The following is a 20,182-nucleotide window of genomic DNA, read 5'->3' on the forward strand; positions in this document are numbered from 1 at the left end:
GTCATATTTTATAACCATCTAAAAATTAGCTCCCTAATCCATTGTACACCAGCTTTTCCTTATCATTATCATTGCTGGAGAGATTGGGGCATCACAAGGAAGTTATTCATCCCTACCTAAGACAGATACCTAAATTATGGGAAAGAAATGTCAACAGTCAAGGTAGGAAGCACACTAGATATGATACCTAATTTTTAGATGGAGTAGTTTATATCAGATATGCTGAACTGATCACTGCCACTTAAACAGCATATATATATACATATGAAAAGAAAATATTTACAAGAAAAGCCAAGATTAAGTGAGTAAATCTGCATAACTTCCCCATTTTTATCAGAGTAAACACCAAGAGATTAAAACCACCAGAGACTTAAGTATATCGTGGATTTTCCCTCACTTTGCACAGTTTGTTTGCTTTGCAGTTTATGAAACAAGGATGCAAAGACACTCACAGATTGATTGATCTTGATAAGATGACAGACACAGTCAGGAGGATGCACCCACAGGGACCAATTTCGAACTGAAAAAGAAAAGGGTTGGTTTTATTTTGTTTGCTGTGTGTGGTTTTTTTTGCTCCAATGCTGAAGAAAAGCAAATGGAACTGAAAGCAGAAAGAACTGTTCTCATTTATGCTAAAACTGAATTTGTTGCTGTCCTTCTTAAAATGCAAAAATCTGTCCAAGTGTTTGAAACACTGTTCAGAAGGCATCATATGAGACTGACAGACACAGAAAGTCTGGCAGCTGAACCATAATAGGTTTAAGATCTTCTCTATACACAGTACCTGGTGAATGTTCTGCTGAAGAAACACAATCAGGTCTTCATATCTCGTGGCACTGTGTAGTATCAGCTGGGAAGAAATGTAAGAAGAAAAAAAAAGTAACTGAAACAATAACAACTCATTTTTATAAACTCAAAGCTGAAATAAAGTAGCCAAAACTAGAAAGATTTGAACTAAAAAAATGGAATAAACATCCAATGAAATCTATCTCTTACTGTTGTTACTCAGTATAATATTGCATCTCAACACTTCCTATATCCCGAATTTTTAAATACTGCTTCTTTTTGTGGAACAGACTCTTGGATTCAAATTAAAGCACTGTTTATGTAATGAAAGACAATTCCCAGAACAAACATAGGAATGCTGCAGCTTTAGAAAACATAGGATGGGCAAGTAGCTGAGGAGTTTGTACCTATATGGTGAAGCCCCTACAGCAGGTTTATAGCAGAGCACTTACAATAGAGAATACTCCCATGATTATTCTTAATTAACATGAAATTCAGAAGAGCTCACAGATCCAGGCCCTCACTTCAATATTCTTTGCCTATTTTTCCACCTTCAGATTTTGACAAGTCCATTCCTCCGTTTAGGAGGCCAGTAAAATATTTCCTTGAACCACCAAAGCCTGGCCCATAGCACCACTGCTGGCAAAGCCATCTGAGGGCTTCACGTGGGAACAAGGCATGACTGGAAAAGTTATTTTGCCATTTGGAGCTTCTGGAGGGGGAAAAAAAAAAAATTGGCAAAGAATTCTGGGTGAGACAAGAAGCAAAGAGTCTCTTCTGATGCTCATGGTCAACTTGGGAGGACCCACGTTCATTTTTACTGCATGTCATCAAAAGTGGGGGCAGTTTATAAGCTTGGAAAGTAGATGGAATAAAAAAAGGACTTCAGAGAGTCCAACTGTCCGCAGATACTGGCACAACTTACAGAGCCAGACTACAGGATTTTGTTATTTCCAATTGGTTTTTGGATCGTAACTAACTAATTTGAGATAAAAGGTTTTAACGCACTAAGAGAGCAATGGAAATCAGATTCATTGTACTAAAAAATAAAAACTAGAAAGAGGATATATGGAGAATTTGAGTTACACAGAGCCTTACAGTTTCTAAGATTCCATCTGCCTTGTATTTTCCTATGGGAGTGAACTGTTGTCTTCCTGATGGCCTGAGGAGGATATTCAGACAAAGCACATGTTAAAAGGAAGAAAATGGCATTAAATAGAAATCAACATGTTATATGAACTGAATGATGACCCATGCACTACTAATCACTTTTTTAAAACAGACTTCTTAAATTAAGTTCATATTACATATTAAATTTCTATCAATGAAGAAAATACTTTACCTGTGCTGTGTTCTCTCAGTCTATTTAATATGAATTAACGTTTCTCCATACAGAAAGAGGATAAATGTAACTTTAACATGTTAATGACAGTTTTTACTGAAAAATAATATTAGAGCAATGACATTTAAACAAGCAGAAGAAGATACATAAAATGTCATCACAGAGGAAGCAGTTTTAAGATGTAAAATATGCAAAATATAATTTGAAATGTCTTTGAATTTGCTGCTTCTATTTCAGGTTTAAGAAGGATTTCTGTGTCCCAAAGCCTCTCTGTTATTTTTCAGCTATCTGTATATCTAATAAAAGAAATTACCCAGTCTCACAAAACCTGGCTCACTTATAAAAATATCATGCAGGATCCAGTACAGCCAAAGCTGGGGATCTAAAAGTTGGATGTTTCATATACAAGCAGCCTAATTGCACAGCATAAACTAAGTAGCTAGCAGGCAAATTCAGCAAAGGAAACTTAATTCCAGTCACAACAGAATATCCTGCAATATAGGAGAGAAATGCTGCATCTGGAAATACAACTCTTAGTAAAGATTTTGAATGAATCTTACATTCAATTAAATCCACAGGATCTTTCACAGCAATTTCAAGGAATTTTTTCTAGTCTGCCCAAGCTACCGGGACAGCAGAAATTACACTTTGGATTTCTCCCTAAGCCATAAATACAGCTGACAAAGCCTTCCTGCCGTGAATTACGTACATCTGGAACGGACAGGGGTACAGGAGCACTGCCCAGCAAATTAAAAATGCTTCTCCTACTCACAGGGCCACGATGGCTTTCTCGTGGCCCCCCGCTCGCCACAGGATGTCTGCGATGGCCATGGTGAGGCACTTGGTCCTGTAAACTTCTGAGGGCTGGAGGCAGCTGCAGGCCAGGGAAGAAAAGAGAGAGACAAGTTCCAGAATATGAGGGCAAACAGATTCACGGTAGGTTTGCAGCCAACAGAGCAAAAAGCACTGTCAGAGGCTATTTAGCTGTTGCAATGCCTAATAATGAGGCGAGTTGCCTCAGGAAATCATCATTTAGTTTCTTCATCATCTCAGTTTCTTCTATGTGTCCGAAAAGAGACAACTTGGATGGCCAAAAAGCCTGTGAGTTGAAGAGGAAGCTGGTATTGTTACTGAGGAGACATTCCAGGTTATAAAGGTGCAGTTGAATCTGTCCTTTCTCTGAGGAGTAATCATCTGAGATGCCACAAGAGCACTCACTGTGTTAAGACTTCTCAGCACCCAAAGATCTCTCAAGAGGGAGGTGCAATTGAAGTCACCACTGGAATATGGGCTTTCTGAACCATTCTCTGAGCTTAAACCTCATTTTAGGCATTTAAGAAGGTGCCTTGGACCTTACTGAAGACACTCAGACACAGTGAATAGAGCCCAACCTCCTCTTTAGATTGCTATAAAACAAACTGGGCACCGTGGGTGGGTCTCTTCTGAAGTCAGAAGCAAACCAGGTATTTGAAGGAAGTAAATTCACCAAGGTCAAGTGTTAACAGGTGTCTGTTGTATTTTGGGGGGCCTGGATGAGCTCACGTTGCTCATAATGATGATTACACTGCTGCTGTGGGTGCTCAAGCTTGCTGGCCTATGTCTGTATGTTCTATGACAACACCCCTGTCATACAGGTGAATTTAAGAGATGAAATGCACAATCACTGCTTCTAGGAGATTGATGCTGAATATGGTATCTGATTTATAACACATGATTAAAATAACACTATTATTATCATTAAAAGCAATGGACAAAAATCAAGAGAAGAGTAAATAAGGTCTGATCAACAACAGGAACTGATTATGCACAGATCTATAACCACACCCTGACAACTAATCTTGTGAAAGAAATAGATGCTCTTTCAGAGTACATATTTATAATTGGTTGGACAAGAAAACAGGTAAATGTACTTCAGGAAACAATACTGTATTGGCAAATAATGAACTAGAGAAACTACTTCAACTTTAAATCTGTAATAAAACTACTTCAATATTCTCTAACAGGATGATTTTATGTTTTAAAACATAATGTTTATGTTTTAAATATGATTTTTAGTTTCCAAAGGCCTTCATACTTAATTTCTTTTGAAGATTTTTATTACTTAACTCTTGTCAATAAATCTGCATCGTGTTATTACCCACTCCTAAATTTTATGTAAAGTAGTCTGCAATAAACATTAGGCTTGCATGTTTTTTTTTTATAAGGTGTGCCCCAAAGTGGTGACCTAAAACATCACAGTAACTGCCCCAGAATTGCTCAGTGGAGCATCACTGCTCCTGAAATATTTTCACTTTTAGATGTTTTGCTTGGAACTCACAGAGTGATGTGCAAAACTATGGAATGTTTACAGCAGTCTGTTGATCCCAGAACATGTAGGACCATTTTTAACACACATCCTACAAAACTGTGTTTTGTGCAGTCTCCTAAAGCCTCCTGTTATTCCAACTTCCAAGAGGTGAATGGAGATATAAAGGACCAGGAGGCCTAAAACTCACATAATGGAAAACTGGCAGGTTCAAGAATAAAACCCAACATCCACGAGGCTGAAGAAGTGGCCAAGAGATCCATGCCCCTGGGAAGAACCTAACTGGAGTTTTCTCTAGTGGCTTCAAGAATGGCAGTCTTTGAAATTCGGATATTATCAGTCCTAGAGTGTTACCAGCATGGGAGATGATGTCAAAACTTGTTCCCAGCGTTTGAGTAAAAGATCTAATAATTCAAAAGACTAAACAAGAAACATCAAACATCAAAAACTTAAACAGACTTTCAAGTTCAGTGTCTGCCTTGAATTTAATGTTCATTTAGAGAATGTTTCCCTCTCTGAAGGATGTGAGATATGAGAAATAATTGGTGAGAGTGTTCAAGTAAAAAAAAAATATAATCACAACTTTCTCTTATCTCTGCCTGTGTTCAAATACAGACACTCAGAGATCTATAGGAATCACAGCAACTAATTTATGTGTCTGAGAGAGAGAGCAGAGGAAGAAGGAGACATGATAATTATGACCTGAATGTTGAAGAAGCCTGAAGTCAAACACTTAATGTGAAGTGGGTGATAATTTTAAAATCCAGGTTAGAAATAGACTGGAATATTAATCCTCTCATTTCAGACTCTGAGACTTCCCTTTCTTTCTGCCAGGCTAAGAGTTTCTGCCCATGGCAAACACATAATAAGAAAAGTTTGTTTATCTCAGGAATTAAAAAAAAAATAATCTTTTAAAACTATGTGGATTATAGGAGGGAAAAAATAGGAGGCAAATACTGCCAAGTAAACAGGATAGTTTGGAGCTGGCATGAGCTGAGACACACAGTTTAAAAAACCTGGCCCAAATCCATTTATTTGGGTGCCACATAATTTTATGACATTTATGATCACTGAACCACACTGAAAGAGGCAAATTAACATCTCTATTTTTACTAGGGATGACCTGAGACACAAAAGGACCAAGGAGCAGATGATCAAAGGCTGTCCTCCAAGCTGAAACGAATTCTTGGTTTTCACAACCAGAAATAATTCTTCTGTGGAGGTTCCTGGTCATAAAATCTAAATATGTACTGAGGTTCTTGAAAGGAAGTTTCTGAGGTTTTACTTTTATGCAGGCAAGAGCCTCACTCTGCCTTCAAAAGTCTCATTATAGTCTGAATTAGAACACTAAAGTTTTGCTAGATAATTTCTGCACTTTTGAGAAGTGTGCTTTAAGGGACTTCAAGGAACAGGCAATTTTCAAGGGATGAATTCACAGCATCTTGCTTATTTGGCCCTTGTGTCAGAGTCCACAGGCAGTCACTGCCAATAATAACAAGAAACAGAAATAATACAGTAACAGTAAAACCTGCAAGTTTGTATTTATACTCCAAGCCTGTTTTCCACATTTTTAATGGTTTACAGGTGTCTTGTACCAGGACTGTGCACCCAGTAGTGCTCCTGAACCTGAACCACCTGGGCCTGGGAATCCTTTCATTAACTGCCAGCTCCCATCCTCGGTGCTGAAGACAAATAATGATGTTCTACAGGCACCTGCTTCTCTCCATTATCAATGAAAAACAGCCCAAACAATGAATTCACATTAAGTGTCAGACAAAACTAAGGAAAATCAACTGACATCCCATCACTTTCCCAAGCAGTATAAGCAGAAAAATGGATATTTAAGGCCAAAACTAAATACAAGACGACCATTTTTATATTGTAAGGGAATTAAGTTCAAGAAAGATCTCACTATGAAAGCTTCTCTTCCGACTAAATTGAGGTCAGGCTAATTGAGGTCACAAATAACACAAGGTGGTGGCAGAATAAACCAGTAAAATTGTTTCCCCTATTTAACATTCAGTTCATACAAAGCACAGGGAGGCTTTGTGGAATTTTTCTTTTGTAATGGTCTTAATTTCTTATTGAAAACAGAAGGAAAATACATGAAATCTGGTAATAAAGTATTTTTTTGAGACAGTATTTTCCAGCAATTCACTGAATAAGCCCTTCTCCTTTAACAAAGTGACAAGTACATTGATATTATAGCAGTCCAAGCAATTTTCTTGACACTAGCAACACTGAACAATATTCCTTTAAAGTAAGTAGAAAATACACACACAGAATTTAAATTCAAATCCTATTAAGGAGTTTAAATGTGAAAGATCAAACACAGTAGCAATAAAAAAAATACAGCTATAACTTTAGTTTTCACCCTCACTGAGATTCTTAGTGTCAAAAATTGGATGAGTTTCATGGTCTTTCAAACCTAGATTACTTTTTATTTTAAATCAAATAGGACCTCGAGGTCAAATAACTTTCATTGGCCTCAACTCAACCTGTCGGGTTTCCATAGAGGTTCTTGGGTTTATCACAAGCAAGAAATTATACAAATAAGACACCAACCACTAAACTCCTACAGTTGAAAGGGAAGTAAAACACAACTCAATCAGATGCTGCTTGCTTTCTCTCTCAGAGACAAAGAGAAGTTCAGTAAGTTCAAACCCAAAAGGCTCCTGAGTGGCTACAGCAGAGAAATAATTTCTGGTTTTTGTTTGTTTTTTTACTACTGTATGGAAAATATTGGTGCTGTCAGTCTCTGACTTACCGGGTGTCTTTATTCCTGTTACTGTCTGCAAAGAGCAGCTGCTGCAGGACACAGGCTTGAACTGCAGCCAGGACTCCACACGGGCCACCCTGGGGGGAATAATGGGACATTCCATGAGGAAAACAATTTGGAGCTGGGGAAAACTTCTGCTAAAGCCATCCTTTCATCCCTCTCTTTCCATCCAAGGCTTCACAGTTCTCTCTCTCACTCCAATGAAAAGCATTCTTATTAACTGGTTTTATGTTTCCTGCCTGTTTTTCCTGAAAATACCTAAACATCTGTAACATCAAAGGAAAAGGTTTTTTTAAAAATCTGTTCTGTGATTATGCAAACAAATTAAAGATCTCCTGGTCCCTTCTGAGCCACAGTCTAAGTTCCAGAGAGAAATTAAATCTGAATGTTTTCCAAAGAGCGAAAACAAGCCTTGCACTTGTGGCTCCTCTCAGCACTAGGTCTCCCCTCGAGTTCCCACCTGCATCACTAAACAAAATTCCAGTTTTCAGCACAGCTCCCTGCACCAGGCACCTCTCTCACTGGGGAAGAGAAAGAAAATCAAGGAAGTTTGAGCCTTTCAAATTATTAATGTTGCGGGGGAAAAAAAAAATCACAATACCAAGAAATCCCATATTAACTTGAAACCTTATGGAAATAGATTTATAGCTGGTTCGGGTGCAAGGATGGGGAAGGGCCTTGATTTGAAGCTGTGTGAGGACACTGAGGGCACTTGGTGTGTTCAGCTGGAGGAGACTGAGGGGAGACCTCAGTGCAGGTACAACTTCCTGGGCAGGGGTAGAGGAGGGGCAGGGACTGAGCTCTGCTCTGTGGGGACCAGGGACAGCACCCAGGGAATGGCCTGGAGTTGTGTCAGGTTGGATATTAGGAAAAGTTTCCTCACCCAAAAGGTGGTTGGGCACTGCCCAGGCTCCCCAGGGCAGTGGGCACAGCACCAAGGCTGCCAGAGCTCCAGGAGGGTTTGGATGATCCTCTGGGACACAGGGTGTGACTCCTGGGGATGGTCCTGTGCAGGGCTAAGAGTTGGACTTTGATGATCCTTGTGGGTCCCTTTCAACTCAGGATATTCTGTGGTTCTATGATTGAAAGACTGTGGGATGGGGCAGCAATTTACTTCCTTCTCCTTGTTTATTCCCTCATGACCAAGATCTGCTCCTATGGATTAACAACATGTCAGAGACAGCTGCACAAGTTGTCCTGAGAAGCAAATGGTGTGCCCTCTTCTGGCCTAGGAAACTTCATCCAGCACAACTCTCCCTTCTTTGTCAATCAATTCTCTCCCAGGTGCCTCATTATTTACTCCAGTAGTTTGCTGAGGAGACAGAGAAAAGCCATCCTTTCTCTGGAACATCCACATGAATGGAGCAGGGAGGTAGGACACAAGGTTAACACCACATATAGCACAATGCCACCCACCAAACTCCTCTCAAAACCCTGCAGAAGAATGAAGAGGGCAGCCAGTACTGCTATTTTTACACAGCCAAGAGATTTAAGTGATCAGTTTAATTCTCAGGTTGTCCCAGTTGCAGCATCAAGCCCAAGGGAATGGGACCTGCAGGTACACTCAGTATGGACAGTATGGATCCCAGAAAATAAAGGTCCTGGAATTAGAAAATAGCTTAGATATTGATACCTTCCAATTTTTCACACTACCCCTCTATAATTACTTACACAACTACTGAGTGAATTATCTGAAATACATTAAGGAAAAAAGCAAGGTTTATTTTAGTCCATCAGGGAAAGCCTCCCAGTCAAAAAAGGAATTATAGGATCTATTTTAAATATCTTCTCATAGCACCACAAAAACCTAACGTGAGAGAGAACCAAACAATTGTTCAGCTGAAAGTAATTTTGGAAGTGAGGAGGAATATATTAATGAGCTGAAACAGTCACATCTAAGCAAAACACCTTTCCTGTCGTGGAATTTATGGTAGGGAATTTAATGGTCAGTGAGTTGCTGGAAGTGATGAGACATCCTTTCTCCAGCAGCAGGGTCTGGAAACACCAAAGTAACATTTACTGTGGGCCAGTGAACACTCCTGCCACAGCTCCTTTTGGAGTTTAAATTAACATTTAATATCCTTTTTTTTTTTCCGCTAGGTTTTCTAAGATAAGCAGCTTTCTTCTGAGATCATCAGCCTAATGAAATATTTAATTAGACAAGGTAAGTTAATTAAACATCTTAATGACATGTTTATTAGCCATTGTCCTCGCCTCAAAGCCTCTCTTCCTCTCATTTCTGTACAATGGTCTGCTTCTCTCAGCCCAGATAAAGATTTTCTGCATCAGCACAGAAGCTTGATGAGTGTTTTGTAAAGAGGAGTCTACTCCTTCCCAAGTCTTTATTGAATTCCTCAGCTCCTTGCTCCTGAAAGACCATGTGTGGATATCCCAGAAGCACATGCAGAGGGTCACAGGGACAACACAAAAGCTTTAAGTTGTGGCTGAGGAGGATCCATTTTTACAATGGATCTGTTTGATTCTGGAGGCAGCTACAGTGGAGGGGGTGTGCTGTGCATCAGCCAGCTGAGAAACCAGGCTGACCAAACACAGAGCAGAGAGGGGGTCTGAAGCATTGAAGCCTCAGTCTGTAAGACTCAGAAGCCCAGAGGCTGACAAGACAGACACCAGATAAGTGTCCCCCCCCAATAAATGCCCTGACCAGGGAGATCTTTATTAGCACCAAAAATTTCTATGGATTGGGCAGATGCTTCCACCACAGGGAGCTGGGGGGATTTCAGATCTGTGCACTTGGGGGAGGATGGCAGGGAACTGATGAAAACCCTGGTTCAGGGAGGAGCTGGCATCTTGTGGCTGCAGGCCAGAATTACAGAGACATGGCTGCAAAGGAGGTGAGCTCAGCAGCAGTCCCAGTGTCCCAGTGACACAGCAAGGGCATTTGTTCCCTTTTATTTTAGGAATGAGCCTCAACACTTGACCCCCATACCTTTAGGAGGCAAAAATCTCCTTGTGCCTTCCCAGGCACTGCAGGAAATCCTCGCTACGTCTCATTTTGAGACAGATCAAGCTCCATCTCAAATTTGTTAAACACTGCCCCCACATATCATTTTTCTCCTGAACTCCACCCTTGATTTAAGCTCTTTTATTCTTTCACCACCACTAGCTTTCAGCTGCAGTGGCTTGTCTTCCTCTCTGTGAATAACTCCCCATCACACACACATACACACCCTTTCTGCAGCTACTTCAAGTTTCCCTCAGAAACACCCCATCCATCTCAAGTCTTCTACCAAGACTTGCCAAGGTGACATAATCCAGTGGTAACAAGGCAAATTAAAGAGAAGAGCCTTTAGAAGAGTTATGTTTTCACTGCTGAAACACACAGCCTTTGTAAACTCACTGTAAAAATCAGACTTCAGTGTAAGGAAGTAATTTACTGTACCTTTTTCTGCACAATTCCATATTTTAACTGTGGTATATTGCTAAATGTAAAACTCTGGATTTTCCATTCTTCACTGAAGCAACAAAGACTAGAGCCAAACAAAAGGTTTTTTAATTCCTATAAAAGAAAGGGAAACGTTTTCATTTTAAAAACAAATCCAAAACAGGGGTACTTTTTCTTGCAGTAATTTGTAGAAAAGAAAGGAGGAGTGTGGAAGGGTAATGACTAATTCCCTATAACCACCCTCTTCTGTTTTATCCATACTGTAAATAGCAACACTCCAATGAAAAGGAGCAATATTTTCCTTTTCCTGCTATATTCCTTCCACTCATAATGCTGTGAGCTGCTCAGCATTGGAAAATATTTATGTATAATGTCTGGGGCACAGCTTCCCATGAAAGCATTACAGAATATTCCCTGAAATTTAGCAGCTGGGAGAGCAACACCTACTAATGGTTACATTAGAGAGAAAAGGACCCTGTGGGACACAGTGTGGGGAAAGGGAGCCCATTTTGCCTGTCAAAGTTGCTGGTATGAGATAAATGTTAATTAAATGTAAAAAGTAAAGGTCAGTAAATAAGAACAGTCAACTCAGTGTTGGTATAGTTACTCCAAACTCACTGATTTAGAATAAAATTGGAAGACACCATCATTATTTTTTTTTTCTCTTTTTCCCCCCTCTGTCTGAAGGGGATGGAAAACATTAGAAGTATTTATGGCTCCATCTCTGCTCAGAATTGGGAAGATGAGCAAGGGAGAAAGAGTGACGGGGGAATAATAAGCTCATTCTGAACCACTGTCAACTGCAAGGACTGGAGAACAAGCACGTGAATAACTGACTAGAGGCATTAAGAAAACAACACAAGCTTCATTAATTAAAGCTGTTATCTGTGCTTCAGGTGGGCTGATGCATCCTGCCATGCTCTCCTGTATTTTTCTGAACTTTTGGATAGGCATCCCTAAATTACTCTCTCCCCTGAACACCACATAAGGAATATACTCAGGAATACAGCATGTGTTCAATCCCACATAAACATACAACACAGAGCAACCCACTGCAGCTTTGGGCAACTTAACTGAAATAACATTCTCACACATCTATTTGCATTTACCATCATAGTTATTAGTCTTACTTTTGCAAGGGAAATATCAATTGCCTTGGATACTATTTGAAGCATGTACAGTGTTGAAAGGTCTGGGTTCTTATTAATTTCTCCAGTTGTTTCTTCATCCTCAACATTGACTGAAAGAAAGAAAAGAAAAATCATATAATGTGTTGGATGACAAAAATTGCTCCCTCCAGCACACTCAGTGCCAGGAGGTCACCAATATGAAAATTAAGACATTGTCATCCACCTTTATAAAAAAGGAAACTACAGTTTTAGCCAGAAAGGACAAATAGAAATACATGAGCCAGCCTTTGTTTGATTAATATTAATGAGTTCTTTTCCCACCCTTACCCAAGAAAATGCAATTAAAAGTAGTTACAAAAGAAGCAACTTGGTCAGAGCTGCTCTGAAGAATATGATGGCAAAAGACAAACTGAAACTCAACTTACCTAATTCTAGGACTTCTTTCATCTGGTCTTCTTTATAGCCAGTGGATGTTGGAGACTTCCTACATGAAAATTAAATGAAAAAAAATGAATGACTAAATGTTCGCTTTTAATGAGAAAAGCTGTTTGAATAATCAATAAGAAATATGGGGCATTCCCACACAAGCATATAATTTTTAGGGGGGTGTGTATATATATGGCCTAAGAAATAAATGGATTTAGAACTAAACCTTTTTCAGTGTGGAAGAAAGCTGAACTCCAGGAGTTCATCAGGAAGAACAGCCAGGAGGGAGCAATACCCTGTATTGGATCTGGGATTTCAGTCCTGTTTCAATACATCAGTTTCATTTCATTTAAGGATCAGATCATAAAATAAAATTTACTTCCCTGAAAGGGATCAGGATAAGATTCAAGTTAGAAATTAAACTACTAGAAACATCCAAATAATAAAAGTGGAAATAGGTGTTAGACTGGCTCCTTTACTAGGGTAATTTTTTATCCACTAATAAGTAGTAGTTCTTCAACTGCTCTCGTGGTTTAATTTTATATTACATTATTAACAGGTTAAAATTCCTATGAATAAGTGCTAAAAGGACTGAACATTTAAACTTGGCTGTGAAGTCAGAACTGAAATAGAATGTTAGGTTTTCGGAGATGAGATGGGTTTATTCTTCCTGTTGAATTCATCCCAAAATTAATCCAGAACCAAGGAAAAGTTTCAAATAACTATTTCTAAAAATGGCTTTTTTTATTTTTTTTCCCCAGAAAGCAATACTGTTTCATTGGCCTTTGCTTTGGAAAAAAGGTATTGCACTGACAGTCCTTTCAAAAATAGTATGGAATCATTTCCTCAGCAACATTCTTTGTATGCACAATAATATTACAGTAACAACTGCTGTCATATCACATACTTTCCATCAACTTAATTTCCTTTTCAGTGTATGAAAGACTAATAAAAACAGAACACAGACATACCACACTCAGGATTTGCCCAGTTTAAAAGCATTTTGGCCCCCTTCTCACTGATAGTATTTGATACTATAAGAACACAAACACTTCTTTTTTTATCTATAAATAAGTTAAAAATTTTATGCAAGGAAATGTGGGTGCCCCAATTCAGGAAAGGTAGAATGGAAGTGAATCACCCATGTTCTAGGGACCTGAGGTAAAAATAAATAGGATGCCCAGGAGGTCAATATAAATGAGAGGTCTGAGAGTAAATTTTTACAGTGACATACAAGTAGCACTGAGCTCCCACTGAACATACCAGTACTTATAATTTAATTACACAATTTAATAGAGCTGACTGTGGCATATTTTATAACACAATGAGATCTCTCCTTGCTGTTTCCTAAAACTGAATTTCAGCTGAGATTTCTTTTTGCCAGGTATTTTCATCTCTCCAGGCCAGGGAAAGGGTCTCAGTGACACTAAATTTGCCAATATAATGTTTTTCATCCAAGTTATGTCATTTAACTGCACTTAGGCATAACGAAAACCCACATTTTTGTTTTGTCTGAGGTTGCACACTATCCTCTGTTCTTTCCTAGAGAATAATGTGGTTCCTCCTACATCAAACAATTTCTATCTAGATTTGCAAGAGTTCTTCACACCTTTCAAGGCCAGGTTGGATGGGGCTTGGAGCAACCTGGGCTAGTGGAAGGTGTCCCTGCCCATGGCAGGGGGTTGGAATGAGATGGTCTTTAAGATCCCTTCCAACCCAAACCATTCTGATATTCTATGATTCTAACACTTAATGCTGCACTACAGATTCCAGCTCCCTCTCTGGCCTCAGTTTCTGCTTGTTTGGGTATCCTATAGATACTCCACCATATCTCCTTGCTTCATTAGATGTCCTGGATACCTGAAGAGTCCCAAATAGCACTATATCCCTATGTTTAGGCACGTGGATCACTCCCTACACCAAATTAGCACCCTTGATTCATTGCTGCCCAAACCACTTCTCCTTGGTAGTGTTTCATGTGGAAATATTTATAAATAATGATACAGTCAGCCATGGTACAATTCACATACAGCTCACCTGGCACCAGTTTTTGTAATGTTATTGCTCTCTGGCAAGTCCAAAAGATGTTGGATCTACACCCATTCCAGGAAAAACCCAGCCCAGGATGCAAAGCGCTTTGAATTCTCCAGGCTGAGAATTCCCATCAGGTCGAGGAAAGCGCTGACATCCAAGATTAATGTCGGGTGTTTTCTGGTTAAGTGGGGTATTTTTGCAGGTGGAGGTTCCCTCCTTAAGGAGAACTTGCGTTTCTCAAAACAGTCAGGACATTTATTGCAATTTCCATGTCAGCAGATGGTTACTGAGCCAGGAGAATTTATGGTACACGTCAAAACCATACGGTGAGAACACTTGGGAAGGGGGAAGTCGTCCCTCATGGCAGGAAAATGGGACAGGAAGAAAATATGCTTCACTCTAAACATACTATACAGTACTTTCTCTAAATATTTGAACATTCCTATGTGACCTGCATGCACTGCAGAAAACTGAATTTACACAGAGGAGCTGAACTGGCAGAGAAGGAACTTCTTGGCACAGTAATGCAAGTACATTCCACTATTTCCTATTTACACCGACATACACAAGAGGGCAAATAAACAAAGGGGCTTAAAAAATAAACACTGGACAGCAGTGACTGTTGTGGTAAAACTTATTTTCACTGGCTGATTACAACAGCTTTTCTACTGGATGTATATCTCATGCCATATAGCAACACATTGAATATTCTTGGTATAGTAAGACCTGGAGAGAAGGTAAGAAAAAATTAATTTCTATTACTACTTGCAAAGGGGTAAAAAAAGGACACTCTATGTGATGCAGCTTTGAGGCACGATTATAAAAACAGAATTATTAAAAGCAAGTGTAAAGATGCAAAGGACATGAACACTACCAATGCCAGGCAATATATTTCTATGGGAAAAAAACCTTTTATATAAATTCTGCCGTGTTTGCAAATCTGGCTGGCAAAAGTAACAGAGGTCAGACACTTAATTTCTCCAAATTTCCTTTTTAGTGAAGACCTGTATCTGCACATTAGGGGTATGAAAAGTTAATTTGTGAACAGGTGGCTCATTGACAGACATAAAACGGGTAAATGAAAAACGTGTCATTGAAAAAGGTCATTTCTAACAGAAATAGATTCTCACACACGAACAAGCATCCTGCTGAATTTTATTAACTGTAATGACAACTCAAAACCTTTGCTGATAAGGTTTGTAAATGAAAATAAAATTATTACAATCACAGGTTGAGCTGCAGGATGGTTTGAAATGCCTGATGAGTTGGGCTCACCTGAACAGAACACTCTTCCACAGGCTATGAATGAATATTTATCTCCAGCTACAAAACCAGACTTACTATAACAAAAGTGGAGCTTCTTTGTTCATACTGTGCTCTACCAAAGGTTTTGGGGTGTAACACCCCCACACTGGAATTTTCAGGGATCACAGCACCACTCCTGTGAACTGACCATTATATTATATATACCTGACCAAATGGTTGCCAGCCAAATAAACAAGTATCACTGAAATAAAACATGGAGATAAAATTCCAATAAATAAAACTGGATAGCAGCTGAGACACTACATAAAGTACTCAGAAGGGTTTCCAGATTTCAACACTCAACCAATTCACATCTGTGGAGGTAAACAGAGCCCTCTGCTCTGTTGACCACATATAAAGTACCCACCCTGTTTGGCTTTGACCTTCAGCTTTTAGGCCATTTATTTCTAAGGATGTAGAATATTCGTGGCCTTCCATTTCCTGTCAGAAACCTCAGATTTCTATCAGCCCAAACCACTGTAACCTGAGAGGTATTAGCAAAAATAAAAATAAAAAACTCCTGAAAGCTATTAACAACTGTTAAACTGGAAGATAAAAGCTCACACTGAGGATGGGGTAGTTCTCTTACTTCTTTTTTTTTTTTTTTTTTTTTTTTTTTTTTTTTTTCTCTTATCTCATTTTTATTATTAAAAAAAGGTGAACACAAATAACAGCCAAGGGTGAGCACATGTCACTGCAGGGAGAGATCTGACCTCCTGGGAAAAGAATCTCAGGAAGAGGAGGACAAATATTCCTTGTGCTACCTGCAAACAGAGACCCCTGGTGGCCTAGTGGTTAGCGTGCAGGACTTTCACTGCTGCGACCACGGGTTCAAATCCCGGTCTCCTGGCCTGATGGAGGTCGTTAGCCCTGTGTGGCCATCCATCTATGAGAAGGACACTCTAAACAAACCTACGTCCTGAGGACCTCACTGCCATTGTCCAAGCTTGCTTGGCCCCGGCAGATGAACCTTAGGATTAAAGGGTGGGCTCAGTTCAGCGCAGGCTGTGTCTCACCTAAAAAATCCATTGCGCAGGCTGGAAAGGTAAAAGACCTTTCCCCAAATCTTCGTTCACGAAGATGGGCCATTAACCTGCAAACAACTGATTGTTTTTTAAGGTTGGAAGGGACCTTCAAAATCATCCAGTTCCACTCCCTGACATGGGCAGGGACACCTTCCACTATCCTGGCTTGCTCCAAGCCCCATCCAACCTGGCCTTGGACACTTCCAGGGATGGGGCAGCCACAGCTTCTCTGGGCGACCTGTGCCAGGGCCTCCCCACCCTCACAGGGAAGAATTTCCTCCCAATATCCCATCTAAACCTGTTCTCTTTCAGTTTAAAGCCATTCCCCTTGTCCTGTCACTCCATGCCCTTGCCTAAAATTTGTCTCCAGCTCTTTTGGAGCTCCTTCATGCACTGAAAGGCCGCAGTGAGTTTTCCCCGGAGCCTTTCCCTCTTCAGGCTGAATAAACCCAATTATTTCAGCTTTTCCTCTTAGGAGAGGTGCTCCATCACTCTTATCATCTTCATGGCCTTCTCTGCACTCGCTCCAACAGGTCCATGTCCTTCCTACGCCAGGGACCCTAAAGCTGGATGCAGCACTCCAGGTGGAACACATGCTGCTTCCTACCATGTTCCCCCCTGTAGCTGGTGTGTAGACACAGTGAAAGGAAATGATGGTGAAACTCTACCAGTAAAATAGGAGGTCAACTGTCTGTTCCTGCTTCACATCTGAGAAGATCTAAACACCCTCTATGTTTGCATGAACAACGCAAATCCTCAACCGACTGACTGCATTTTAGGCAATGGGCTGGACCTTTCCAGATTTACATCCTTTCCAAAAATAAATAAATTATACATACAGGAGACATTTGTCACTTCCAGTAATTGCAAAGTGCTTCTTCCTATGGGGTGCTGGAAAAATACTGAAAGGGTAATTGGAACCCCCCCCCAGATGTTACACCACGGGCTCCGATGCCATAAATCCACTGGCACGGCCCAAAAGTCACAACAGTTTACAACTTTTATTTTATTTTAGCTTCTTTTTTCCGGTCCAACCATTATGTTACAAAAGGTGTTATGCAACTCCAGCTACTTGAAGGTTTTCACTCCTGAGTGATTTGCCAACCTCTGTCTCTTTTCATTAAGCCCATATTCCCCAAAGATGAGCTCGAAGTTTTGGAATTCCGATTGCGAGGGTCAAATAAAGACTTACTCCCAGGAGTAAGGGAGGCAAAACGCCTCCAGGAGGGTTTGAGTGTCTCTGGGAAGGTGTGAGTGCTCTGTTCTCATCCTGCTTCCTGCCTCCAGAGCCACACCAAAGCTCTGACGAAAGCCTGAGATGATGCCAGGTGTGGCCTAAGGACAACGCCTGGTGCTGTGGACAGATCCCAGACAAAGGTGGAAGGAAACAGGCAAATGGAATTTACTCTTAGGCTGCTCCAACCCCGCATTCCTTTCCGTCCTTTTATCTGAAATGTCGCACTCTGACTAAACTCCCGTTTCCTAGGAATGCCACCGTTGCCCGATACATCCTCTTCCTCTCCTAGTGGGAAAAATGGAATTAATTCCTCAGATGTTGCTCACACACACTGAGGATGCTGGAAGATGCTGGAATTAGTCAGGTTTTTCTGGCTGATTTTAAACAGGATCTAGCTTATCACTCCATGGCCATGTGAGCTCAGACCTCGTTCCACACAACAGGCTCTCAAGGTGATCAGGACTTTTAGGAGCTGCTCAGCACACCCCAGGACCAAAGCTTTACTACTTCCCAAATTGCCAGGTATTATTTTAGACAAAGCCATCTCATCTAACACACCAATTGTATATATAACACTGAAATATTATGACCCACACTATAGAATTCACTATTCCTAGAGAAAACCTACTTTTACACCAAAATGCACGGTAGGAAAGACTGGAGCCAACCACAGCTGCTGGGTAAACAGTGTACATTACACAACTTTGCTGGAACTACTTCTCCTTTGAGTTGGAAATTCAATTTTATATAAAAAAGTACTATTAAACCTGGAATGTTGATTAGTATTCCTCATGAAATGTGACGTTCACTTATTAACCTTGAACGGAATTGTATTTTCCTGTTTCAGTGTGTCAGGACTCATCATCAGTGCAGCCCAGAAACCTCCGTGTTTGTGCTCTGCTTTGTTGCTTTATGCTGACTGAGGGAACATCAAATCCTGCTCTGGACTTGCTCAGAAACTCATGGCCAATGTTCTCTGCCAATGTCCTAATGCAGATCAGCTCAGCTTGTGGCTGGGAATGATGAAGCATAAAACTGTGTGAGAGGATCTTTGCAGTTTTAGGCACCCAACCATCTATAACTGACAGTACTGACAGGTACTGGCTTGGTCCTCACACAGAAAATAAACTCTTTTATTCCTGTTAATAACAGAGAGCGTGAATATTAATCCTTTAAGGACCATAACACTTTCAAAATAATATTCTGAAAGAGTTATGGTCCTTAAAATATTTATATAATAATATTTTGAAAGTGTCGGATACCTAAAGAATAAAAAAAAAAATCCCAACCCTGAATATATTTTTAAAGGATTTTAAGGATTTCTTTGAAGAAGATTAGTATTTTTTAGCTCTAAGGATTTCCTATCTCCACAAAAAAAGAGTTTTCAGGGACTCTTTTTGGAACATATGAAAGAGAAGAGGCAGAATTTTCCATAACACAATGTGTTCACCTGTACTGGTCTCCATTCAGGAGGAAGAAAACCATAGGTGATTCAGAAAGCAAGTAAAGCCATTTACTCCTTGTCAGTCTTAGAAATTAGAAAGTTGAAGGGAGGTACATTTTCCATAGGAACGCATTAAATACATGGAGGAAATACAAAACAACTCAATAAAACCTAACAGAAAAAAACAACAGCAAAAATTCAGAGCAGGAAAGATAAAAGCACAAGCAGACAATACAAGATTTAGACAAAAAGTGCCTAAAGGAACATGACAAATATTTGGAGTATTTTAACAGAGGTGAACATGTAGCAAGAAACAGAAACATCAGCCAAACATCAACTTTAGCTATTTCACAGGATAGAAAAAAGCAAATGCAAGGTGTATATAACAGAAAATTTCCTTATAATAAGGACTGCTAGAAACTGGAATACATTATCAGGGGAGAGGTGTCACTTAAGTCATTTAACACTGGACTAGACAAAACCTGGAAAAAGCATTACAGCAAATACATATATATAGTAATGATTAATCTGCCATAGAAAGAAATGACCTTAAAAGGTCTTTTCCATCTTTAATTTCTAAGATTCTGCGAAATATGAGTAATGTTCCACTGAGGAACTTGGTATCTATGGCAATTCCCTAACCCAACCCTATTTGTGTTAGAATGCAGAGCACTGCTAGAAAAAGGCTCATCACCAAACAGTGAGGGATATTTTGGGAACGGGAAGCACTTAACAGTGCCCAGCTAAGGTGAACTCAGTTGAGACACTAATGCAGGAAGAGAAACCCTGGCTCTGAACTCGCTGGCACTCGCTCTCCTGGTGGTGGAGATGAAGTGCATCAGAGATACCCAGGTTTTGGTTGGAAACGGGATCTGAAGCCAAGCTCCACAGTCATAAACCAGTCCCTGCTGTCTGAAATATCCATCTGTCCTGGCAGACTGCTGGAAGGAAACCACGAGCTCACAG

At 40.0% G+C, this 20,182-nt stretch overlaps 1 protein-coding gene across 3 annotated transcripts in view; it reads right to left on the bottom strand.

The window, feature by feature from the left end:
- MINDY4 (MINDY lysine 48 deubiquitinase 4) overlaps positions 1-20,182 on the bottom strand; it is a 69,292-nt gene that overhangs the window by 37,964 nt on the left and 11,146 nt on the right. For 2 of the 3 annotated variants that reach the window (XM_027695527.1, XM_027695526.1), the window contains exons 6-13: positions 12,171-12,229; positions 11,746-11,855; positions 10,613-10,729; positions 7,201-7,289; positions 2,901-3,002; positions 1,885-1,948; positions 785-850; positions 453-520 (exon numbers count right to left, since the gene is read on the bottom strand). In XM_027695527.1, the coding sequence (XP_027551328.1) occupies positions 453-520; positions 785-850; positions 1,885-1,948; positions 2,901-3,002; positions 7,201-7,289; positions 10,613-10,729; positions 11,746-11,855; positions 12,171-12,229 (675 nt within the window). The remainder of the gene's footprint in view (positions 1-452; positions 521-784; positions 851-1,884; positions 1,949-2,900; positions 3,003-7,200; positions 7,290-10,612; positions 10,730-11,745; positions 11,856-12,170; positions 12,230-20,182) is intronic. The other variant, XM_027695528.1, reaches the window with a different exon arrangement.

Source organism: Neopelma chrysocephalum, unplaced genomic scaffold (genome assembly GCF_003984885.1).
Source record: "Neopelma chrysocephalum unplaced genomic scaffold, ASM398488v2 Primary Assembly neopelma1_101, whole genome shotgun sequence".
NCBI classification, from domain to species: domain Eukaryota; kingdom Metazoa; phylum Chordata; class Aves; order Passeriformes; family Pipridae; genus Neopelma; species Neopelma chrysocephalum.